A 27,011-nucleotide genomic window follows, 5' to 3' on the forward strand; every position below is an offset into this window, starting at 1 on the left:
AAACCAGTTACACCAAACTTGATCTTCTGAATTTTACCCATAGAAAGGCACAGTGACAATGTCAGATAGGACCATGAAAAGGGTCTGTAAAGGCCACCTAGTCTCACCCCCTCATTTTACAGATGACGGAACCAAATGAATTAACTTGCCAAAGTTAATTGCCAAACTACCCAGATAGCTAGCATCAGAAATGGAATTTGGACCCAGATGCTCTGACTCCAGACTCAATAAGTGACCTTTCTACTGTACCTCGCTACATTCTGTCTAAGAAACAAAGATATTTTTCATATTTGTTCTTTATCTATCATTTCTACCCTTATAAAAACAATGGATCAATATATAGCTCAGACACACAAAGTTAGTATCATCATTGTTGGTGAAAAATTCTTTTTTCTCACCCACAACTTTGACTGTGTCAAATTGACTTTGTTGTTATGTACTATGTATGTACTATGTTATGTACTATGACCCTATGAATATCTTCCAATTCCAATAATGTATGTCTTAGATAAAAGAGAATCCAGACAGATAATATTAAGGGAGGCAATTTTCTGGGCAATTTTTGCCACCAATATTTTATTATGTTGAGTCTCAGATGAGGCACAACCAAGAATATAATATGAATTTAACTTACCTTACACTGAAACTTAGTAAAGCTACTATATGTTCTTTCATGAGGTCCTTTCTAACTCTACATCTGTAATTCCATAATCATTTTTAGGTATTTCTACAGATGTTAGGACAAGGGTCATAACTTGTTAATATCAAATGTTTGGCATGGTCAAGCAAGGAAAGTCAGGGCTAGTTATAGCATATATGTATGGAGGAGAAAAAGGAAAAGCAGGGATAGTAGGACTGCCAATTACAAAATACCAATGAAAAGTTAATAGGACCATTTTCATAATCACTAGAATTTCAAGTGAAAGAATTATGCTTTATGATGAGTTAGACCATAGATATACAGAACTATATACCATAACTATATATAATCATAAATGTACATTCCATAGATGTTGATATAAATCATACATATTGTGATATATAAACATATATCCCATATACATGTAAATATCTATATACACATAGTAATGAAACATTTCTGATAAGACATCTGCTTCAGGAATTGCTGAAATTATAAAATTCAATCAAGAACATAAGAACATACACTCTGCTTTACAGTCAAACTTAGAAAAGTATTTCCTTTCTCTTTTTTCATTGTTTTCATTTTTTAAATTTAATTCTGAACTCAACAAACACCATGTAAAATGGAAATTTCCATATACATAAAACAGAAAATTAGGTCCATACATGAAACTGGGGTATCTATTATGGACAACCTGCCTTTCTTCTTAAACATAAAATTAACTCAACATGTAACTTTTGAAGATATTCTGCTTATCTTTGATTCTTCTTGGCTTTCTTTCTATTTTCATCTGATCCTTTTTTTAAAAAATGTATCAATAATCCTTTATTTTTCATTTTTTCCTCCCCAACTTATCCCAAAATGAAAAAAAAAAAGAAAGCTGTTCATTTCTTTTTGCAAGGTCCCTTTTAGCTCTAAATCTATTATTTTTTTAAGGAATTTCCACAAATATTTAGATAGAACTTAGTAATTTGCTAGTATGGCATGCCTAGCATGATCAGGTAAGGAAGGGCAGATCAAAATGTTCCAATGTATAGAATGGATGGTTCCCAAACATGGTCAGAGTAGATCATTCAGTGAAGTGGCAAAAGTAAAGACAGAGCTAAAGCCTAACAGGCAGAATTATCTTGGGTCTAAGCCTCTTGTTACCACTGTCAGTTGTTGTGAACCTATTATCAAATTCTAAAACAATTATGCCACCCAAAGACACTGATTATTAATGATATCAATGACTTTCCTACCAGAATTAATTTCTGAATATTTTTTAGAGCACAACGACTCAATGCAATGCTGTAGCAACTATTACCATTATTAGGATGATTTAATTCCATTACTTTTATTAGTCCTACAGCTAATACCACTAACATATGTAGCACTCATGTATTAAATCTAATTAATTTTGGATTCCTTCAGGCAGACTTCACATTTCTAGACATATTAGTCCTCAAAAGAACCCTAGGAACCTGCCTCAAACATAGACATCCTTAGAATGGGGTCTTATTTAGTGAACATAATTTGTTTTTGCTCACATCAGTTGTACTTCTGAGAAAAACCATGAAATCACCACATAAATTTTATGCTAGATCACATAAAAAGATTTTGTTTGCTTTGTATAGGGTTCATGTGTTAATGTAGTGGCTAACTTTCAGAATCCAACAAGAAATTTTCCAATTTTTAGACCTTACCCTATGAATTGTAAATTCAGTTAAGATCCCCTACACAAAGGATGGGAGCAGCAGGAGTCCTTTCAAATGTCAAAATAGGAAAATTGGAAACAGCTTAACAATCCAAAGGACAGTTCTTAAAATCCTACTAGGTTACAAGGCAGACTCCAAAAGACTACTTGTTCCCTTGGTGTTACTCAGGCATCTTCTGAAGTATGTTGATTTTCCTTGTACAATTTGATGCACAGGAGTTATCTGGTAAATGATAACACCATTTAAAAGCCAAACTAATGTTCCAGAACAAGATTCTAGAAATTAGATCCATCAAAGCTAATAATTAAGCTACAAAAGTCAAGTTCTCTTTGAAACTAACTTGCATTATTCTATTTCTCTTTTTTAAAAGATGACCTCTAAAACTTTGCTTGATTTGTATTTTACTTGGAAAATGAGTTGTTCCTTGTCAACAAGTCAAAAAGCATTTATCAAGTGCCTACTCTGTGCCAGGGCCCCTGCTGAGCACTAGGAATACAAACAAAGACAAGAGAAAGTCCCTGCCCTCAAGCAGCTCATAGTCTGATGGGGGAGAGAGTATGCAAACAAGCATGTACATTCAAGTAAAGGAAGATAAACCAGAAGTAATCTCAGAGTGAAGACAGTAGCGTTAGGAGGACCTGAGAAAGGCTTCTTAGAGGAGATGAGTCTAGAAATCAGAGAAGCTAAGAGGTGAGGAGGTAGAACATTCAAGTGTGGGCAACAATCAGAGAAAAATCATGGGAGTTAGGATACAAGGTGGTACAGCAGAAATGCCAGTGTCACTAGATCTTCGAATATGCAAAAGAATAGGCAAAAAGGAATTCTGCATAAGGAATGGAGCAATGAGTAAAAGGTTTTAGAAGCCAAGCCTAAGATTTTATATTTGATCCCAGAGACAGTAGGAATCTCTATTTTTCTCCCCCCAAAAATTTAATCTAATGCTTCTCCATCAAATAAAGGTGACCGTGGATTCTTGAAGGCAAAGACCACTGGTTCCAACTCATTACAGATCCTAATGAATGAGAAAGACAGTGAGTATTAGAGTTGCTGGAATCCCTGATTGTGTGACCCTGGGCAAGTCACTTAACTCTGTTTGCCTCAGTTCCCCAAATGGAGTCACAGAGTCAGACATGACTGAAATGGACAAAATGTCTAAGCCAGGATTCAAAGATAGGTTTTTCAAATTCCAAATCCAGTATTCTCTTTGGAGTTTCATTGTGAAATCAAGATGTTTGTTAACGTAGCAATGGTATAATAAGAAAAATTTTGGAAGGAAATCTAGGAAACAGAGTGAAAGCATCATGGAAAACATTGAGTAAAGATGACCGGAATGAAAAACAGAAATGAGATTGTGGTGGAAGTATATATCAGACCATCTGACCAACGGCTTACAGAGTTCATGCAGCACATCATACACCTGGCATGGAGGTATGATATAGTAGTGATGGGAGACTTCAAACATCTGGCCATCTGTTTGGAGCTGTCTTTTAAAAGGGAGCACCTGGCTTTCATAATATAATTCATAATATTTTAATTCTTCAAATGGTAGAGCAAGGGATATGCGGAACTGTTATTCTGAACCTGATTCTGACCAATAAAGGAGAGATGGTAGGATTCCTGGGGCCAAGGGCCCCCTCTATTAAACATGTCTTGACAGAGAAGAAAAGCCAGGCATAGTTTACAGTCTGAGAGGCACATGAGACTTCAGAAAAGTAGATTTCAAAAGAATCCTAGAAAGCATAGGTAGATAGGACCACATGGCCTATAATTCTCATTTTTAATGACTTGTGTGTCATGGAGGCAAGAATACCAAGATTCTGTCAAAATAATGAAAGAGGTGTTGAAGTTCACTGTTACCTAAGGTCAATCATGAATGCTAAAGAAAATGTTTAAAAATAACTAAGTATATTGGGGATAAGAAAGACATTCTATTAAATTCAGTTTGACAAACATTTATTGAGGACATCTTAGGCACAAGGCACTGTTTTAGCAACTGGGGATATAAAGGTAAAAAAGAAACCACTCCAGACCACAAGGAGCTGACATTTCCCTGAAGAGTCACTGCTTAGGGTTAACGATGGGGAAGGCAGAGATGGCCAGTGGGAGGGTCTATTTGTTGTCCTTCATTCTTGAAGAGGACCAAAATGACATCACCATGTTAAAGTCAAGTTACAGTGCGTCAAACTGTGGCTGATCAGACCAATACTAACTTGGAATGCTCCATCAGAGGTCACGCACACACGCACGCACGCACACACACACACACACACAGAGTCAGTGTGAACATTTGGGGTTTTCTAAATTTGCACACCATGTGTTTCTTTTGAGCTACTTCAATTCTGCTTTGCTCATAGAGTACAACACCTTCTCTGATGAGGGCACACTGTGCTGGGCAGTCCTGTGCCAGTGTCTCCCAAGTCACACAATCAATTTCAAAGTTCTTTTTTTTTTTTTAATTCAAATGAGTGTTTATTAAGAGGCTACTTTAAACAAAACCCTGTAACAGAATACACAGAAAATAAAGTTGGAAGGGAATCAATCAGTCAATAAATGTTTGTCGAGTGTCTACTATGCATTGTGCTCACAATTAAATGGGAATCAATCAGGGTGAGCATGAAAACTGAATGCTGGGTTTGCTCCACAAAAAAACTGGTAGCTGAGTGTCCATCAACAAAGGAAAAACTGAACAAATCGTGAGATAGGGATATAATGAAATATTACTGCACCAGAAGAAACTGAGAACGAGAAATTCAGAGAAACATGGGAAGATATGCACAAATGGTCCAAAGGGAAAGAACATACATTGTGCCCTGAAGGCCAAGTAACCAATGGGTTCAGAACTTGCTGAGGGGAAAAGCTTGAAGCTTCCTTCAGGTAGGGAGGTGGGGGGCTACATGCACAGTGTTGCATACGCTGTCCAACAGGGTCACTGTGCTGGTGGGTCTTTGCTTAACTGTTTTTCCTTTGTTTCAAGGGAGGGATAATTTGGAAGGAGTTGGGGAGATATGTAGAAAAGAGTAAGACACCAAAACATAGCAGGGCAGGTGCTCTGAGCTTAAGTGACTATGTTCCTAACTGTGACACAAGATGGACATTAATAAAACTTATTTAAAAATAAAATAAAGAGTTCATCTAGGAGGACTTCCTGGAAGAGGTGAGATTGTAAACTCTGGAGCACATAAGATATTTGCATCCTCTTCCTCCTCCATTTATATTTCCTCATCAAGGCAGGCCTCCCTGGAGACAGTCCAGAAGGTGTGTTATAACCAACAGTCTCAGTCACTCTGAACCTCAGTTTTTCCTCAAATTATTTTCAAAAATTGAGAAATGTCCCAAATGAATCATTTTATGATGTAGATCTTTAGTCCTTTTCATGCTTCTCTTGATTCTTGTATTGGAGAGTCAAATTTTCTATACAAATGATTTAAAGTCATCTATATCATTGAATGACCATTTATTCCCTTGAAGTATTATACTCAGATTTGCTGGGTAGGTGATTCTTGGTTTCAATCCCAGTTCCTTTGACCTCTGGAATATCCCATTCTAAGCCCTTCAATCCCTTAATGTTGAAGCTGCCAGATCCTGTTTTATCCTGATTGTATTTCCACAATACTCAAATTGTTTCTTTCTAGTTGCTTGCAGTATTTTCTCATGGATCTGGGAACTCTAAAATTTGACCACAATATTCCTGGGAGTTTCTCTCTTTGGGTCTCTTTCAGGAGGTGATCAGTGGATTCTTTCAATATTTATTTTTGCCTTCTGGTTCTAGAATATCAGAGGAGTTTTCCTTGATAATTTCATGGAAGGTAATGAGTAGGCTCTTTTTTTGACCACGGCTTTCAGGTAGTCCCATAATTTTTTAAATTGTCTCTCCTGGATCTATTTTCCAGGTCAGTTGTTTTTCCAATGAGATGTTTCACATTATCTTCTATTTTTTCAATCTTTTGGTTTTGCTTTCTAACCTCTTGGTTTATCTCATAGTCATTAGCTTCCCTGAACTCAATTCTCTCTTTTAAAGAATTATTTTGTTCAGTGAGCTTTTGAACCTTCTCCTCCATTTGGCTAATTCTGCTTTTTAAAGCCTCCTTCTCCTCATTAGCTTTTTGGACCTCTTTTTCCAACTGAGTTAGCTTCTTTTTAAAGCTGTTATTTTACTCAGCATTTTTTTGGTTCTCCTTTAGTAAGCTGCTAACTTGTTTTTAAGGTCTTCTATTGCCTGAGCCCAGTTTAAGTTCCCTTTGGAGGCCCTGGAGGCAGAGGCCTTGACTTCCTCTGACAGTATGCCTTGTTCTTTCTCATCTGAAAGGATGGGAGGAGACACCTGTTCCCCAAGAAAGTAACCTTCTATGGTCTTATTTTTTTTCCCTTTTTTGGGAAAGCCAGTTACTTGACTTCTGAGTTTCCTCTCCACAACCACCTCACCTCCAGTTCTGCCAAGCCAACACTGGCGGCTGAGATTCAGATGAGCTGCTCCAATCCCTCAGGAGCTTTAGACAGGGGCAGGGCTGCTATTCAGTGTGAGATTAAGATCAGCTGCTCAGGTGGGGGGGCAGGGCCACCACACAGGGCTCAGTTCCCTCAGGGGCTTTATGATGAGACCTTCAACAATGGATGTGGGCTGCTGCCTGCATTGGGAGCCCCCATCTGCAGCTGCCTCCACTGCTGCCACCTGAGGAGGCCTGAATTATGGGAACACCCTGCTCCCTTCTTGGCCAGCTGAAAAAACCTTCTCACTGATCTTTAGCACCTGTGGGTTGAGGGATCTGTGCTGCTACTGGAGATTCTGTCCCTGAAGCCTGCTAGGATCTGCTCCTCTAGGTGCTGCATGGCCAAGGCTGGGCTGGGCTCTGCTCTACATCCAGCATGACAGACCTTTCCTGTCAATCTTTCAGGTCACTCTGGGCTAGAAATCTCCTCCACTCCTGTTCTGTGGCTTCTGCTGCTCCAGAATTTGTTGAGAGTTCTTCTTTACAGGTATTTTATGAGCTGTGGGGTAAGAGCTAGTGTATGTGCATCTTTCTACTCCACCATCTTGACTCCATCCCCCAATTCCAAAGTTCTTAAGAGAGACTTCAAGCATGCCCTTGAATCACTTTTCTCTGACCACCCTATGAGCAGCGTTATAATGAATGATGATGAAAAGACAGAAATTTCTTTGCTACTTTTTTTAAGAAGAAAGATTTTCAGTCTGGGAACAATACCACAAAAGTGAGTAATAAGACGTTAAAACCCAAGGTAAGAAATGAGATAGGTAAGGGAGCACCTGGCTGACTCTGTTGAGTTTAAATCAGCTGGTCCAAATGAACCAAATTCCAAGGTACCAAAATAACTAAGAGACATGATCACTGCCAATGGTCTTTGAAAAGTCAATGGACTGGTAGACTTGGAATTTCATAATAACTCAAGAACTTATTAAAAAAAAAATCCCAATAGTGGTTCTCAAGGCAAAATGCCTTCCACACTCAGAGAAAGAAATATGGAAGTCATTTGCAAAATGTAGCAGATCATGTTTGTGTATGTGTATGTGTTTGTGTATCATGTTTTGATTTGTTATATGATTTCTTTCATTTATTTTAGTCTGACTACATAGCATGACTATAGTGAAAATATACTCAATAGGAAAGTATATGTAGAACCTATACAGAATTATATGCAGTCGTGGGGAGGGAGGGGGGTAGTGGGGGGTAGGTGTGGGGGGGATAAAATCTCAATTGTATGGCAGTGATTGTTAAACATTATAAAATAAAAAAAGAAAAAGAAAAAAAAATAAAAAAAAAAAAGAAAGAAAAGTCAATGGAGCTCCCAAGACAAATATTGCCAATGGATTTTTGATGCCAGAATGAGTTTGACTTACAATGAAGAGAAATAACCTTGTGGTTATTTTCTGTGTGCACAGAAAGAGTCATGCCTACTTCCTTGTGGAGAAGGGAGGACATGGCAGCTGCCATACATTGGAGAATCCGCATCTATCTGGAGATTCAGCAACAGAGACTTAAACGTAGAGGTGCAGTGGAAAAAAAATAATGGAGAGATGACATCAGATGCTCACAACTAGACACAAAGAGCAGCTCACAGGTTGGCAAAGAAATTGATCTAGTAGACAATGTAAGAACAACAGATGATGTCATCTGCGGCAGAGAGGGGCTTAAGCTAGAACACAGCCCTGTATCATGAGTTTCCCTGGGTACACATCTTCCTCATGTATATTTCCTTATGCACCAATGGTTGTAGGGGTGAGACTGTGCCCTTGCAAGGGTGAATGCAGGTAGGACAAAGATTTTACTTGTTTTTACTTTGGAGAGCTAGTTAGTTAAATGCCTTCTATACTTCAAAAAGAAAAATCATGGAGAAGAGGAGAAGTACTATAGGATGAGAAATGGGCAAGCATCCTAATTGTCAAAATGGAAAAGGATGAGAGTCTTCTTCCTCATGATTTCAATTCTAAATTGAAAATTCTAGAATATTCTAGATAATTCTAGAATATTCTAGATAATTCTAGAATAAGTTATTGAGCATTTAAAAAATGAAATGTTGATCACTTAAGAGCCAGGATAGAATACAGATCACATCTGACAAGTCTCATTTCCGTTTTTTCATGTTGTTATCAGAATAATAGAGCAAGGAAATTCTCTGGATGCACTACATTTGAATTTCATTAGGGAAACAGAGCTCCTCTACAAGGAAATGGCAAGCAACTCTATACCACTAACAATAATAATAACAAGTATCCATACCTTCACAAACACCAACGTATGATTCCAAAGGTTGCACTCATTTTATAATCAGTGATCTAGGAGTCAAGGTTAAATTAAATATCAAATAAAAGATAAAGATAAGAAGAAACTCTATACATAATTGTAGCCATTACAACTTAAACTGAATAAATGAGCTTTAACTCATAAAAATAGAAAATACTGTAAAGAAATAAGTAAAGAATAGCTCATTTGGGCATTCGTTTTGCTTAACTATGTATGTTTATAATAGGTTGCTGTTTTTCTAGCTTTCTCAATGGGGAATAGAAAGGAAGAACTGAGAGGGAGAGAATTTGTAGCTGAAAATAAAATAAAATTGAATTTAAAAATAAAGACAGTGACTATCATTTCTTACAGCATTTTACTGGATATTAATTAAGAGGTTGAAAGAGTCCAGAAACTAGTTCAACCAGAAAACACATGATTTCCTTGCCAAGAGATATTTTTTTAAAAGCCACCAGTTTAAGTACAAACTTTTGAGCTAAGTACTTTAGAAGAGGATGACAAAAGAAGTATCTTAGTTGAATATCATGGGAAAGTAGTTCAGGAGAAAATGAACCTGAAGAGAGATTGGCATGAGATCTAGCTACAACTGGAGCTAGCATGGAGTGTCCAGGTACCAAAGTACTGGGAACATCATTCCTCTCCTACCTGACCCAGGCCCCAGCCTACCACCTATGAATCCCCTGTTATTCTGGGATCATCCAACTGTGTTGGCAGCTTTCATGGTACTATCATCTTTTCCCATTGCAAACTTTACCCCAACCTCCCAAACATTATTCTCCTCTGGCCTCGGTTTCCACTTATCCTTTGGAACTATTCTTTGACGCATTGAAAAGATCAAAGGATTTTGAGTCAGAAAATGGGTTCAAATCCTGTTTCTGCCACATCTGCTAATAAGGAAATTTGACTAGATGACTACACAGACACCTTCCAACTCCAATTAATAATTATATTATGCTAGATCTCTTCCCATCACACCCCTTCCATCATCTACTGTTCACTGTAACTCATCTTTCTCCTGAAGATGCCAAATCTCATGGTACGCCCTACAAGACTATTTTTTCTTTCATACACTGTGACACACAAAACTGGGAAGAACAGTCAACATATTTCCTTGCTGCCAACTGCTTTCAGACCTCCCTTTGTCACCATCATGTGATAACCATCTTTCCTTCTTTTAAAATTGAATCTCTCCTTGCAGATTCTTGCTCCTGTCATTTACAGAGTTCTAGATCCCTCCCTCTTCCCCATTAAGTCAGTACCAAGAAGATAGTCCTTTTACAGAGTTCTAGATCCCTCCCCCTCTTCCCCATTAAGTCAGTACCAAGAAGATAGTCCTTTCTCCACCCCAAACCCTACATATCCCCTTTGAATGTCATGGCCTTCTAGCTTCTCATTCTCCTCGACTCCCATTAGCATAGGATAGGAGAGACAATCTCCTATCTACCTAGACCACATAGAGGAGGGGTATTTGTAGATGAAACTGGGAGAGCATCAGACAGTCATGAAATATAGCAGTTTACAGAAATAAAACTGGCTCTGTGGTTAGAGAATATAAAAGTTTATTGTCTTTAGTGTCTATTAAAAAATAAACAGTTGACTTAGTAAAAACAAAATGAAGTTTTGAAGTCTACCCTCAAAATCTCTCCCATGTGCATATTAAAATTACATGAAAATATATGAAAGCTGCAACTATTGAGAGGATTTTGTTCATTTATAAGCATTTGCGTCATTTAAGGTGTCTACGGTGTTCGTCCGAGTCACAGAAGATGGTCTGCACAAAATCCAAACAAAATTAATAATTCTCTTTGATGGAGAGAGCCTTCAGATGCTCCTAATTAGAAATGACATTGCACTAATGGCAGTGAACACTGGAACATTCACAAAGCCTCCTCAGAAAATGCACAGTGATGTAAATGAGATTAGTCTAATCTTCTATACTGGAAGAATGAGTCCGATAAAAAAAATCTTTTGCTAAGATCATTATGGTCAACCGAAGGGATGGTTCAACAGTGCAATACCAAAGACACCTTTTAAACAGCAATTATGAGTCACTTTACTAGATGCAGGGGGGGGATACAAAAATTAAAATGGCACTGCCCATGAACTCAAAGAGCTTACAGTCTAATCAGGGGATTATGACACATACAAAAAGAAGTATGATCTGAAATGGAATATGATGGGAAAAGGTCAAGATTCAAACATAGTGCTTTAGTTAAACTTGAGGAGAAAGAGATTAATTTTCCCTAGCAAAATCAGGAAAACCTGATGGTGACACCAAAGATGTGGCTGGATGAGGAAAACAAAGATTTCATCAGAGAGCGATGACGAGGGAACAATGCAAACCAGGCATGACAGACAACTGACATCAATACACCGAAATGGAAGAATGAAAGATAAGACTGGGGAGGGGAAGAGCAAGCAGTTCAATTTGGTGAGAACCAGGAATGTGCTGGTAGATGTTTAAGAATCTCCAAAAGAAAAGTGTAATCTGCATCATTAACACTTTCTTAAGTCTAGACAATCAACAGAACAAGAACTCAAACCCTGATTTGTAGCATTTGCCGATTTCTGGAGCGTGAATGATCATAGTGAAAACTGAACCATCAGCTGGCAGGTTTGAGCCAGTTCCAGTACTCCCTAACTAGAATTTAAGAGTATAAGAAAAACAAATGTGACACACAGATGGAAATGTAGGTTGGAACCAAACTGAATAAACAATTATTCCCCTTTTTTAGATAAAGAGACTGAGGCCCAGAAAAATCAAGCACTTTGCCTCAAATAGTACAGCTAGTAACTGTTAGAGGCAGAATTTGATCCAGATCTTTGGATTCTCAGTATAGGATTCTTTCCACTACTCTACACACTCAGTAAATAGTTGTTGGATGAAACATTCTTGATGATAGACATCTTTCTACTAGGTTATGGAATACAGTGATGATTCTTAGGTCCAGTCAGCATAATTGGGGAATTTTCTACATAGCAGTCTATATGAAGTAAAGACAACCAAGTTCTGATGGACCCTACCAGACTCAAGTACCATGATATCAAAGATTACGTCTTATCTAATTACTCCCCCGATGATGAGCATAGGGCTTGGCACACACTGGGACCTTAATAAATGTTACGTTATACACAAGAATAAAGTCCAAATGGGTACATGATTTAGGTATAAAGATTGATACCATGAATAAACTGGAGAAGCAAGGAATAGTGTATTTATCAGATCTATGGAGAAGGGAAGAATTCTTTACTAAAGGAGAGATAGAAAGCATTATGAAATGCAAAATGGATACATTACATACATTACATTAAACGCGAAGTTTTTGCACAACCAAACCCAATACAACCAAAATCCGGAGAGATGTAGTAAATTGGGAAAGAATTTTTACAGCTAAGCTCGGGGAAAAAGGCCTCATTTCTAGAATATATAGAGAACTGACCCAAATGTATAATCATACAAGTCATTCCCCAATTGATAAATGGTCAAAGGATATGAACAGGCAATTTTCAGAGGAAGAAATTAAAGCTATCTATAATCATATGAAAAAATGCTCTAAATCACTATTGGTTAGAGAGATGCAAATCAAAACAACTCTGAGGTACCACATCACACCTATAAGATTGACAAACATGACAAAACAAGAAAATGATAAATGCTGGAGAGGATGTGGGAGAGTTGGAACACTAATTCATTGTTGGTGGAGCTGCGAGCGCATCCAACCATTCTGGAGAGCAATTTGGAACTATGCCCAAAGGGCTACAAAAATGGGCATACCCTTTGACCCAGCAATATCGCTACTAGGACTATATCCCCAAGAGATCATAAAAATGGGAAAGGGTCCCACATGTACAAAAATATTTATAGCAGCACTCTATGTAGTTGCCAAAAACTGGAAGTCAAGGGGATGTCCATCAATTGGGGAATGGCTGAATAAATTGTGGTATATGAATGTAATGGAGTACTATTGTGCCATAAGAAATGATGAACAAGAAGACTTCAGAGAGGCCTGGAAGGACTTATATGACCTGATGCTGAGTGAAAGGAGCAGAACCAGGAGAACTTTATGCACAGCAACGACCACAGTGTGTGAGAGTTTTTTCTGGTAGACTTAGATTTTTGTAATAACACAAGAACTTCTTACCAAAAAAAAAAAAAAAAAAATCCCAATGGTGGATCTCAAGGCAAAATGCCTTCCACACTCAGAGAGAGAAATATGGAAGTCACTCACATAATGTAGCAGATCATGTTTGTGTATGTGTATGTGTTTGTGTATCATGTTCTGATTTGTTATACGATTTCTTTCATTTATCTTAGTCTGACTACATAGCATGACTATAGTGAAAATATACTCAATAGGAAAGTATATGTAGAACCTATACAGAATTGTATGCAGTCGTGGGGAGGGAGGGGGGTAGTGGGGGGCAGGTGGGGGGGATAAAATCTCAATTGTATGGCAGTGATTGTTAAACATTAAAAAATAAAAATATAAAAAAAATAAATGTTACGTTAAATTATAGTTACCCTACTGGTGTTTTTACCACCTCACTATTAAATCATAAACTTTTGAACCAAGAATTTAAGTTCAGTTCCCTATACTCCTTTTAACAATCAACTATTTAATTTATACAATATCATTACATTTGTTATATCACTTTGAAAGTGTCCTTACAGAGGTCTGCTAGTTTTCTACCATAATAAAAAACTGTAAGCTTCTTTAAGGACCACGTCTTTTTTTGCTTTGCGTTCTGGAACTAAATATGGAATAGCCAATCGATAACTGCTTGATGGATGATGATTAGCACCCAAGAAGTGCTCAATACCTTGCTTTTTGAACCATGGGCACTAAGGCACTAATGAATTTAGTACTTTTATTTCAATAAGAAATATACTTTGCATCATTTTCCCAGCCCTGGATATAGGGTTTTGCCAGTCCATTTAGTTTTCCTCACCCACTTTACGCAGGGCAGAGAGATGAATGGTTGGTTGGTGTACAGGAGAACATTTTGGCTTGGACCATAGGAAGATGGCAGGCTCACCACCCCTTAAGGTATTAGATGAATCTATTTCTGAGACCAAAATGTCACTGTTTCACAGCGCACACCCCTAGACAAAGGAAGGTTTTTATTTCTTTTGAAAATGATGGCAGATTGACATGAAGAGGTAAAGGTCAGGGAAGACAACTAATTTCCTTGGTGAACTAAACAATGACATGCACAGAGATGACTTCGAGTATTCAAATCCTGCTTGGTGTAAAGCAATGAACAATTAACTGTTTCTATGAAGGTCAAGAATAAATTATATATGGAAACATTATTATCAATACCAAAGGTGTCACTGATAAAATGGAGATTATAGGGTTGCAATTGCTATGACCACGGAAATGGATCAATTGCAGCACAGGTCTCACTAATACTACTGTTGAGGTGGGCAACTGAACTAATGCTGTTAAGATGTTGAGCTGTAGGAGGAAAGCATCTTCTCTGTTTCTAAGTTTCAGGAATATAACATGCACCTCAAGTCAAGTTCTATTAGTCTAGGGGAAACTAATTCCATATGTTTTATAAGTAAGGATGATTTAATGATGAGGAAACAGGTACTATTCCTGCTCAACTAGAGATCTTTTTTGTTTAGCATTCGTTCATCATAGCTCTCTACTCTTGCCCTGAATTTGCAGTACAGCAGATTCCAAATAAGGCTAATAGCTTAACATGACATACTAGGACTAAAAAAGATGAAAATTCTTTCCAATTTATGGATCAAAATTAATTGCTGAGCAGATAAAAACGGCACAAGCAGTAGCAACCATTTTTAATCACCAAAAAAAATAGAATTAAATGCTCAGCTCAACGCCACTAAAATTCAAGTATCAAAGAAGTTTTTCATTAAAGTTAAAACTCTTCCCTATGAGAAATTCCAAGAAACATGCAAAGACAGGCAGAATAAAGAAAATAGAACCAGGAACCAATGGCTGCTGGAAAATAAATGAAAACGTTATAAGGCAGTTGAATTTAAATGAATGGAAATGATCATTCTGTTCCAGAGGGAAAAGGATGAAATGCACTTTCTTCTCACTTCTTTTCATTTCAGTAAAAAAGGCAGAATTTATTCCAAATATTGCATATACCTAGGCTGTCACATACAGTTATCAAGTCAGTTTTGCCTAGCATTTTTACTTTGTGACAAAAAAAAATCTTGTAGGGCAATAGAATGGATATTGGGCACAGTTGGTTAAAAAAAAAAATAGGTGTCAGTAAAACTCTAAAAACTTTCACTCTTTAAGTGGGTGGAGTTACTCCCATCCCAATTAATCTAAGAAGACATTATTCTAAATCCAAAGACACTTTAAGTCCTCCATCAATATAACAAGATTGTAGAGTCTTTGAATCATTGGATAAAAGCAAACTATGCCATACAGGAAATATCTTGTTATTGGCTGAAAGAATTACCTAGGTGCCATGAGTAGTACAGAAAGCCAGTTCGAAAGTGGCCACTCCAGCAGTAAGCAAGTCACTCAATGGTAAAATTTCAGCAGCCAAAGACACGAGAGGGAATAACTCTGGGGAAGAAGAGGAGAAGAGGTTTTTCTCTCTCCTACTCTCACCTCCATTTGACTAGCTGATATTATGAAATTAGACTGAAGACCAAAGGCTGCATGAGTATTATGTCCCCAGTAGCAATGGCTAATGGCAGTCTGCATCAGGAACTGAGAGACACATCCAGAACAAAATAGATACACCAAAGAAAGTATCATATAAATTCAGTGACCCTTTGAGCCCTGTCGAGATCTGTTCTTAAGAGGAGCTTCTTGTTTTCCATGAAGGAAAAAAATAACTTTCAATAACCAGGTGCTGTGTTTGCCCTTTGATTACATATGCTGCCCAAGCTCAATTCTTTCAAAGAATATTGTACATGCAAGAGGAGAATGCGTCCTGAGCTTGGGAAAGATGTTTCTATAACAACGGCCCTTGCTATAACTGCTTAGTAAATACTCTTTCTAAAATTTAATTAAGTCTGATTGATCATTGATGGGAAGCATACCAATTGGGGTTCTTGGGTGACAGTACCAGGAAACCCAGGACCTCAGAGTTACCCCTAAAACCCTAAAGGGGCAAAGTAATTAGCCTCTCTCTAGAGACCTGGTCTGTGATTGTGAGTGCAGGTCGGAGAACCCAGAAGGGTTGCTATGCCTACAGCAACTCCATTATTAAAACTAACTGTGCCCAAAAGTACAGATGAAGATGGAAGAATACATATGTGAAAAATAGGAGGAGGAGATGGTATAAAGTTAAATTATGACTGTAGTAGGATTTGACATTTGAAGAAAATTTCTTTTGATGAGACTGGTCACTGAAATGGAAAGCTTACAGACCAGTTGTCACTGTCTCCTCCATAATGCTATCTATAATAATTACTTTTTAGGTCTAATGATAGGACTTTAAAGAAATGTCCTTGCACATTTCCCTGAAATAAAGCAACCATCAATTTTGTACACAGACACACACAAAGGATTTTGGAGTATTTGTCTTGCCAAAAAAGTGAAATTGTCAGGGCATTAAGGGTTTGTTAAAAGGTTGTTACCAGGAGCCAGCACTAGACAAAACAAACACAATACCAGAGAAGAGAAGGAAAGAAAGGAGAGAAAAATAACCAAAGTTCCTTTATGACTGGAGAGCTGTCCTTCAGACCCAGAGAAATAAAATTTAAATGCCACTTCCCTTGTGTGAATGCAGATGAGATAGAGGTCAAGGTTAGTTACATAGTCCAGAATGATTGATGAAACTTGACCTTCCGTCTCCTGAATTCTCACAACTCAACTATGTGAAAATGCATACAGATATTTACTTTAAAATCTTTGAAACAGAATTCCCACAATATTATCATCATATCATTAGATCTCCTTTGCAGTTCCTAATGTCAATACAGAAGAGAAATGATAGCTAAGAGTCTCTCTATAATATAAATAAATCTCTAAGCTATAACTGGCACAAAGATCACTAGGTGAAATTTTAGTTGAGTTTTCCACCTTCTGCATTGGCAATAACAGCTGTTCCACATTATAGGTTTTGTCTGAATTCAGTTTGTAAAGTGGTGCAAGTTCTCTGGAGACAAACATAGCAGTATAATATTACTGATTCAATATTGGCTTGACCCAAGCTTTTGTGTAGCAGAAAGAGGTTGGAATAAACAATTTTAAAAACTTGGGTTCTAGGTCAACCTCTAAACTAACCCTGGAAATTAAATGAGATGTGGATCAGCATGAAGTGGGGGAGAGTAGTGATTCCAAAGGAGGGAGGGAGAAACGGAGCCTGGAAAAGTGTCTCCCTTTACCTGGCCTGCCCTTGGCTCCATTCCACTACTCCACTCAGAAATGAATAGGCAAGTAGAATTAATCATAGTACCAGAGAGGCCAATGAAAGACCCAGTTATATCGAGAAGCAGTCAAAGAATAGGGTCAAAAGTTGCTGCCAGTGGCAGAATTTTGAGTGGAAAAGCTGCAGCAATCAGAAACAGTCCCAATTCCCAAATTCCCCAATTGACTTGACTCTGACCCTTAAGGAGGCTATAAATGGAAAAGCAGATGGGAGATACTTAAGAGTGGAAAAATATCAGCTCTAGGAGGTAATTCCAACCCTGACGATCCTTGCTGTTCACACTGAGGGCTCTTGAGTCTAAGCATCTGAATTGTGTCTGTTGTTATTCAGCTGTTACAATCATGTCCAATTCTTTGTGACCCCATTTGGGGTCTTCTTGACAAAGATATGGAAGTGGTTTTCCATTTCCTTCTCCAGTTCATTCTTACAGATGAAGAACTGTGGCAAACAGAGTCAAATGATTTGCTCAGAGTCACAACACTTAATAAGTTACTGACTATATTGAGGCTGGATTTGAACTCATAAAGATGAGTCTTCCTGATTCTAAGCCCAATGCTCTACCCACTGCATCACCTAGTTGTGTCTAGGAATTCTTAAATTTTAGACATGCCAATAATTTTTGAGCCGCCTGTGTCTGGGAGAAGTTATGAGCATATAGGTTACGTAACATTTGGCGATTTTTAAAAATACATTTATGTATTCTTGATTCAATGGTAATGAATAAAACACTATATATTGCCAAGTCAACTTGTGTGGGCAGTTTCATTATGCTATGTACATATGATTGGGATTCACCAAAATTCAGCATAAAGGGAAGATGGTGGAAAAGGAGTCAAGCTACAAGATACTAATTAGATAGATGATAGTTTCCCCACAGATCACAACCCTAATATAATGAGGCAACCACTACTACAAATGGAGGACAGAAATACCCACCTCCTCTCTGAGAATCAGAAAATTTGTTGGTGCCCCCCCCACCTGCATGTGGGACAAGTATACGATCACTTGAGTGAGACATGCCTTGCCTAATGTCTATTGTTGAACAAACAAGGTAAAGTTCGTGTCAATGGCATCCTATAGTAGGTTAAATTATTATTGTTTTATTTTCCTAGAGTAAACTATTTTATCCATGGGGAATAGGAGTTGGAGAAGAAAAGTCAACTTTCAAGGGTGATCATCAAGTAAACGACTTCATTCAGTTTATTAAATGTATTGATTTCCTACCTAGGTTTATATTACTGAATATATCAACATCTTCTCTTTTTGTTTCTACTAATAATATCTTTCAAAAACTGGGTTTAAACTCATTTTAGTTAAAATCTCTTTCCTGATGACCTCACAAAATGCTAAACAAAACCCTTATTCTTGTATCTATGTTGACATTGTTCTTACATCTTTTTATCTCATACATATCCTAAATTTAATTTTAACTCCTTATGATCAGAGAACATGAAGTTGCTGTGAATAAAATACCCTGTAAACTTAAAAATACTACATATATATATAAGGCATTGTTTTAGTGTGGCACAGTGAAAAGAATATCGAGTCCAAAGACTTAGGTGCTGAGGCTGATTCTGTTAATAACAGTATGTGTAACCACGGACCTCTCATTTAATCTCCTTGGGCCTCAGTTTCCCCATCTGTAAAATGAAGAAGTTAAATCAGATGATCCTATGGTCTCTTCTACTTCTTTCATTTTGTGATTTTACAAGCCTCCTGTAGTGCCTAAAACAGTGCTAGGTAGGTACTAGGTGCTCGATTAATTGTAAAAAAGTATTGACCCACCATTTGAAAATTGAAGTAGATAAACTTGCAAGTTATCTGGATAATTTTTTTTAAATAAATGAGAGAAAGAAAATGCTATTGTTTTAGTACTGAGTGGCTGCCTACTTTGAATCCACCAGACAACAACCCATCTATTTTACTCTTCATGTGTGTAGCTTTCATTTCTTACACATCCACTGATTCAACATTAAAAAAAAAAATCTGTGCACTGGGCACTTTGCTAAATGCTGTGTCCCTACCCTCAAGGAGCTTACAGCTTCATAGAGGAGATAAAATACATGTTACCGAAATCATTAGATTACAAGGTCCTTGAGGGCAGGGACTGCGTCATTTTCAAAACTTTTACATCTTTAGCACTGAGTACAGGATCTTGCAAGTAGAAGGCATTTAATATATTTGTTGAATTGAATGATTCATACGGAACCCTCAGTGTCTTCTGGAAATTATGAGATGGGCTAATTTTATACCCTTTCAAAAGAGATGTGTTTACTAAAGAACTAAGAAGACTTTGTTGGTTTTATTTATATAGTAATCTCATGGCATGGTTCCCAAATTCAAAATGACAGTAAGTCTCTTATGCACTACAAAAAATGACCCAATCAGCACACTAGCTAATATTTAGCATATAAATACAATTACACTAATTGCATATGTACTTAAACCAGAAATTACATTGTCATTTTAGTTGATAGTGCAAATAGTAAATAAGACCTTACATTTACACTGTTCTTAATTTGCAACGCACAACAAACCTATAAAATAAGTATAATACATTTTATTACCTTCATTTTATGGAAAAGGAAAGTGACTCTCAAAGAGATAGAGTGACTTGTCCAAGATTACACTGTTAGTGAATGCCAGAATCAGGAGCTGAACTAGGGTCTTCCGGCTCCAGGTCCTAGTGTCTACCATCTCTCCCCACCCCACCCCAAAAATGACCACATTTCCAGGAGGATGTCAATCCTCACCAAATGAACTGAATAAGATAATGTGTTTGATGGTTGGAATATGTTCATCAAACAAGAATCAAAAATATATTCTTTAGATTCCAGAGAAACACTCCATCTGGAACCATCAGACCCCTATCCAGTGGACTATGTTAACAGAAATTCACTATTATTCCCAGAATGACTGAAAAACAAATCACAAATATGCACTGGAACTTAGCCCAAGGTAGTTCAGGAAAGCTCTGTATACTTTAAACCTGGAGTTTTAATTTGGAAAACTTTCTTACTTATATAGTAACTTTTGGAGGATTCTCAAAGAATCTTTAAAGGTTACAGATAATTTAATTCTAATTTTCATGTTTTCTTTTTCATTGTATGTACTTTGAGCCCTGTACCAGCAAGTTAAAATTTCCAAATGATGTATGATTAAAAAACAAAAATCAAAAGTTTTAAGGAGTGGGAAGGAGAGGAGGATAGAGGGAAGGGGAAAAGAGAGAAAAAAGAAAGAGATGAGAGAAGCGGGAGGAGGAGGGGCATCTTTGAGGTTAACTTTCCCAGTTAACATCTGGCATCCCTCTGGTTCTCCACCCTGTGCTTTGGAGAGGATAATATTCTGGGTCAGAGCTCCCCTGAACTATTTAGGTTTAAGAGAAATAAAACACAGAAACCTACATTGTGTTCCTCTTTCTTGCTGCGGAGAGAAGCAGACCCTCCTGAGGTCACTTTCGCTGTGGTTTCTAAACTGGGAGCATTTGAGGAACTCAGGCCAGGAAGAATTCACCATCCCCAGAACTGGTTCACAGCCTTCTTTTGCAATTTCACAAAAAGACCGACAGGGTAGGAGTCCATAACTAGGATAAAAGAAATATTTTTGAAATTTAATACTTTTTCAAAATACATTTCTGAATACATATTTGAACAAAAATAAATACAAGCTCACACCAGATGCCTTAATTTATAACTTGAAAAAATGTCCTGTCCTAAGTAAGCTCATAATTCACTTATAATTTCCATGTGAAATAACTTTTAAATGGTAAAAGAAAAAAATTCACAGTAATAAACGAAGATATTCACAATATTGCTCGAAGGAGGAATCATTAAACTCACAGAATCCTTGAGCTGGAATGGACTTCAGGAGCTGCCCAGTTAAACCCTCTACCTAAGTGAATCCCCTCCAAAAAAAAATTACTGAGAAGTGGCCATCCAGCTTTTGCTTAACACTTCCTGTGACAAAGAATTCACTACCTATCAGTCAAACTAGCATTTATTAAGCACTTACTACATGCCGAGCACTGTGCTAGATACCAGAGATGCAAAGACAGAAACAAAATTGTCCCTTCAGTAAAACAGCTACATTCTATCAGGGGAGACAACATATATTCAGAGGAGGAAATACAAAATAAACAGAACAAATATAAAACAGTTTAGAGAGGAAGAAAATTAGTATGGGAGAGATTAGGAAAAACTTTACAAAGGAATGCTACTTGAGCTGAAAGGAAGTAAGGAATTCAATGAGGCAGGAGAGAGGATGAAATACATTCCAGGTATAGAGTATAGCCAGGGCAGAAGCAAGAAGACAAGAGGAGTGTCCCATGGGAGGAATAGCAAGGACAGCTTCCATAGATCATAAAATGTAGAAAAGGGAAGAAGGAGAAGAAGGAAAGGGAACAAGCATTTATTAAATGGCTACTGTGTACCAAACATTGTGCCAAGCACTTAACAAACACCACACTTCATTCTCACAACAACCCTGGGAGGTAGAGAATAATAATGAATCATGAGATCAGAAAAGTCAATTAGGACTACTTTGTGAAGGACTTTAAAGGTCCAAACAAAACAGTTTACACTGTAGCCTAGTTGAACCACTGGAATTTTAGTAGAAGAGTGACATTGTCAGGCCTGTGCTTTGGGAAAATCACTTTGGCAAGTGCTGGAAGACAGATAGGTACTTGAGTCAAGAGTCCAACAAGGAGACTATTACAATAGTTCAAACAGGAAGTGATAATGGTCTGAACTCAATAAAGCATCTACAGGAGTAGCGAAAAGGACAAAAGATAATGTGGAAAAAGGAAGGGCAAGGTTTGGCAACTGACTAGATATTTAAAGAAAGAAAGTATGAGTAGTTCAGAATAACATTAAAGTTGCAAACTTGGGAAATTGGAAGTATGGTGGTTCCTTCAACAAAAACAGAAATTCAGAAGAAGGTTATATTTGGTAGATGGGTGGGAGGAGCAGGAGACAGATATGTTGAAGTCTGAGATATCTCTGAGATACCAAGTTTGAAACATTCAAAAAGAAGTTGGAATTCAAGAGAGGTATTGGAGGTACACAGAACTAGGCATCATCTGTATAAAGATGATAACTCAACCAATTCATGAATGTTGAGGAGGTCATTAAGTAAAAGAATAGAGAAAAGGAAGGATAGACTATCAAGAGGGGAGGAGACAATAGGAAGACAGGTGGGAGCCAGGGCTAAATCTCAAAGTAGGGGACAAGGAGATATGAATGCCAGAACATTAAATGGTCAAATAGGAGAAGAATTGGGAGAGGATAGTGTTATAAAAATCATAGAAAAGAAAGTATCCAGAAGAAAGTGGGCAGTGGTCAATGCTGCCAACAAGTTCAGAAAGGTTTGGCCCAAGATCACTGATAACACTGGAGAAAGCTGTTTCAGTTGGATTTTGAAGTTGGAATCAAGATTCCAAAACATTAATGGAAGTAATGAGTCAAAATATTGTTCGTGTTTGTATGTGAGTTTTAGGAGTTTGGCAGAGAAAATAAGGAGCTTTAGGGAGTCTAGTACAGGTTTTTGCTTACAGGTTGTAGTTTTCTTTTAAAAAGTAGAAGGAGATTTGGGCATGTTTGTAGGCATTACAGAATGATCCCAATAGACAGGGAGAGACTGGAGTTTGGGGATAGGAGTGCATTAAGAGAAGTGATGCACAATGTCTAGAAAGAGAGGTTGAATCCAAATACTAAGGGGTTTAAATACCAAGCAGTAACGTTGGTATCATTTCCTAGAGGCACAAAGGAGCCAATGAACGTTGTGAGCAGCGTGGGGTTATCATCAGAGCTAGTAAGGATGGGCAGTCTCAATACTGAGCATCAGTGCTGAGGCAGTATTGAGTTCTCCAGTCTCTAGTTTGAGAGCATTAAATATTCACTGGGTATGGAATGTGAATTATTATGTATTCATGTCATCAACTTATAGTCTTAGAGTTTCCTAGAGAAATACAACCAATATGTGTCAGAGCAGGCCTTGAACCCAGATTACCCTGGCTTTAAGAACAGATCTCTATCCATTCATCATATTAATAAATGTTTGTTGGCTTTTTTAATGAGTTCAGATTTCTCTATGGACCAGGTAGTTTTACTTTATTATTATAGATGTATTCTTTACTTTGGGGGTAATACAAAGGGAATTGGAAGAATGTAGAGGTATAAATGAATATTTATTCTCCCAGTCTGGGCTCCCTCCCCCAAGCCCAAGCCCCACCTCTGGGTTGGGAGAATAAATGTTCATGTGGGGTAGAGGGGAATCAAAGAACATGCTTAATTAATCATGTGTCAATAGGACCACCTTAGAATGATACAAATTGAAGTTGAAAAGGATCTTAAATGTTAACATGGTGCCTGGCACATAGTAGGTGCTTAACAAATATTGATTGATTGATTGATTTCTAATTCAACCTCCTCATTCCATAAATTAGGGAAGTAAGGTCTAGGGAGATTAGATGACTTATCTAAAACTAAGAAACCAGTTAGCTGTAAAGTTGGGACCAGAATTCAAATCTCCTGACTTCCAGGCCACTGTTATTTTATACCAATTCTTCTTTTAAAGAAGAAAGCTTTGTTATCACTAAGCAATCACTATGAAAATGTGTTTGCACATTAATTCACTCACACCATACCTTCTGAACCTCTACAGATTCCAGGTAATCAGTAGTACTTTCTTATTCACTGTATTATTAGTATAATGGCAATATAACTAGATAAAATCCTAAAAGGAACCTGGTGGGAGACCTCAGTACAGAGCTTTTACACACAAATGGAAATCCTTCTGGCCACCCTCTTCAGCTCCATGAGGAAAACTGTAGCTGTCAAAGGCTGACCTTGAAAATCGCACATCTTTTTGGCATGAAAATATTTCTGGAATCTTCATAAGGCAATTCAGTTTTCGGATGAGGTATAAAGGTATGATCAAATCAGCTATATAATTATCTACACATGTAAATCTTTAGGTTAATTTAGTAATGTAGCTATAGCTAGTGAGGCTTGATATTTCCAGGGATTAGCCAAAGGATAGGGAACATTTCTGTCCCAAGATACTAGATATAAACTGATCCAGACTCTAACCACTAAAGACTTCCTATACAAAATAAATACCTAACTGCTATTCAGCAATTAGACAGATAATTTCAACTGAGTTCTTGGCAGCAGGGAGATTACATCACCCAAATCACCACTATTTCTTTTTCCAATTCATTTCAGATAAATTGGGGATTAGATTTTCGTTAACAAGAACTGAGACACATATATCAACCCAGTTCAAAACCTTAACTTCAATAAGGCAACTGAAGTTTTGTTCTATTGCACAGACATCTGTGGGTGGGGAGTAAGGAGCCTTTCTCTGTTTTTCCTCTGCCTAAGGGAGCACCCTGATCCCAAGCAGCTCAGGTCAGGGGCAAGAAATAGGCAGGGATGGCACCTCCTGGAGAAATATTACTCCTCCAGGCCAGACAGAAAAGCATCATGGCTCCTGGGAAGCCTGGAAATGAACAGCAGGCAGATATCTGGTCTTCTGGACCATTTTCCACTCCCCAGAGAGAAATCCCTTTTGTGGCCTTACTTCTCCAGGGTACTCATTTTACCAAGGAAGAGAAAGCACTTCAGAAATCCGACATGTTATGCCCAAGGAGAGTTGTAGCCCAAGGACAAGCAATGACCTGGAGACACAGAGCACTTAAGGACCTCTCTGGAGATAAGGAACAGACTAATTGAGGGGGAGGGGAGTTATGGTTCTCCAATCATGTCCAATCCAAGGATTGGGATAGTACAGCTACCAGACAGCCCTAGAAGGCACAAAAGGCTGCAAAATATTCCTTCTAATCTTGATCTGCATTTCCCCTTTCCCCCCACAAAAAACTGAACTTGTTCAACCTATTTCTACTTTAACCAGATCACCACAAGTTTTAAGTATTTCCATTGCTAGCTCATTCTTGAAAAGCCAGGGTGAGCGACCAATATGCCCTAAACCTTCCCCAGAAGTTTTAAAATTTTTAAAAAGATGTCTATTCATTTAAATGAATCTCTAGTTGATGGAATTTTAGACAATAACACAAAATGAAGTAAAAAAAAAAAAAGTAAGGCTAAATTGGGGAAAATATTTTTGGAACACAATATCAGCTCAATCTTGCCTCAACCCTGAGTCTGTTTCACTGAGTTAGCCCTGATTTTTTTGATATCTCCCATGTTCTCCTTCTGAATCCACAGTCTCTTAGAAGGAGGGAGGGAGGGAGGGAGGGAGGGAGGGAGAGAGGGAGAGAGGGAGAGAGGGAGAAACTTTTCTTTCTGGAAAAGTTAGAATTCTGGCATGCCTATGACACTCATGTATCCTAAACTCATTTTCTAAGAAATTCAATGATCTTGAAAGGAAATTTGCTAAACTTGCCTGTTTTTCTAAATTTCTGGGTGATCTTCCCTGGGAATATAATATGCACATTAAAATGCCATTAAACCTTCCATTCTAAAATTAGGTTTTAAAGAAAAAACAGAGAATATTTCCTGAATGGTTCTCATAAGAAAAGTTCCTGGCTTAGAGACTCTAATTGCTAGAACACTGTATATGGAATAGTGTTAAAGCATTAACATCTTTCAAAAACATCTTTCAAAAACAAGAGAGTCTTGGGACCACTTGTTGAGGTTTGCCATGGAATTGAGTTTTCTATATCTTGCTTTTCAGCACTTTCAAGACGCTGAGGAACTACATTTTGGTATATAAATACCTTCTTGCAAACAAGCAAGCCTCCACTTACAAATAAACTCTTGTAAACCATTCTGAGATGATTGGAAATGCCATATTAGGAAGGCAATATCATCCCAGTGGTGAGGTGTAAAATTGGATGTGTTGTAGAAATCCCTAACACAACCTTGAAAAAGATAAAGCTAGTCTCATCTCTGTCACCAACGACAGAAACTCTTAACACCTATGACATCCGTGCTGCCAACATGCCTCAGTACTGCTCAGAAAATAACTGAAATGTTTCCAATAGTTAACACATACTAAAAATAACTCACATAGACATACATGGGCTTCACAGTTTACAACGACATACTTTGCTCACAATAACCCTCTCACAGGTTGTGCAAGTACTACCAACCCCACATGATAGATGAGAAAATGAAGTCTCAGAGATAAAACTGACTTGTTCCAGTCACTGGGAATAAAAAGGAAGGAACTTTGATCTTCTCACTCCAAATTCTTGGTGCCACCCTGTCCATGGTGGAAAAGAATATGCTAAAGTGTCCTGGACATTATCATCTAAAAGAAATGTTATGTTTAGGACGCAGAATTATAAGTATTTAAATAAACTATATCTATATAGTCTTTCCTTGCTTCAGGGAATAAATGTTTCTGCTCTTTATTATTTCCCCAAAATGAAGGGCAAATAGAGGTTTTATAAATATATGTTTTATATATATATACACACATATTTCATATATCATATATTATTATATTATATAATTTTTATAAATTTATTGAAGATAATAATCATCTTGTAAACACACTAGAGAAGCCCAACATTGT

At 37.5% G+C, this 27,011-nt stretch overlaps 1 protein-coding gene across 2 annotated transcripts in view; it reads right to left on the reverse strand.

Moving 5' to 3' along the window:
• Window positions 1-27,011, reverse strand: part of CORIN (corin, serine peptidase) — a 240,980-nt gene that overhangs the window by 110,201 nt on the left and 103,768 nt on the right. For both annotated transcript variants that reach the window (XM_072620690.1, XM_072620689.1), the window contains exon 5: window positions 20,876-21,054. In XM_072620690.1, the coding sequence (XP_072476791.1) occupies window positions 20,876-21,054 (179 nt within the window). The remainder of the gene's footprint in view (window positions 1-20,875; window positions 21,055-27,011) is intronic.

Source organism: Notamacropus eugenii, chromosome 6 (assembly GCF_028372415.1).
Source record: "Notamacropus eugenii isolate mMacEug1 chromosome 6, mMacEug1.pri_v2, whole genome shotgun sequence".
Classification (NCBI taxonomy): domain Eukaryota; kingdom Metazoa; phylum Chordata; class Mammalia; order Diprotodontia; family Macropodidae; genus Notamacropus; species Notamacropus eugenii.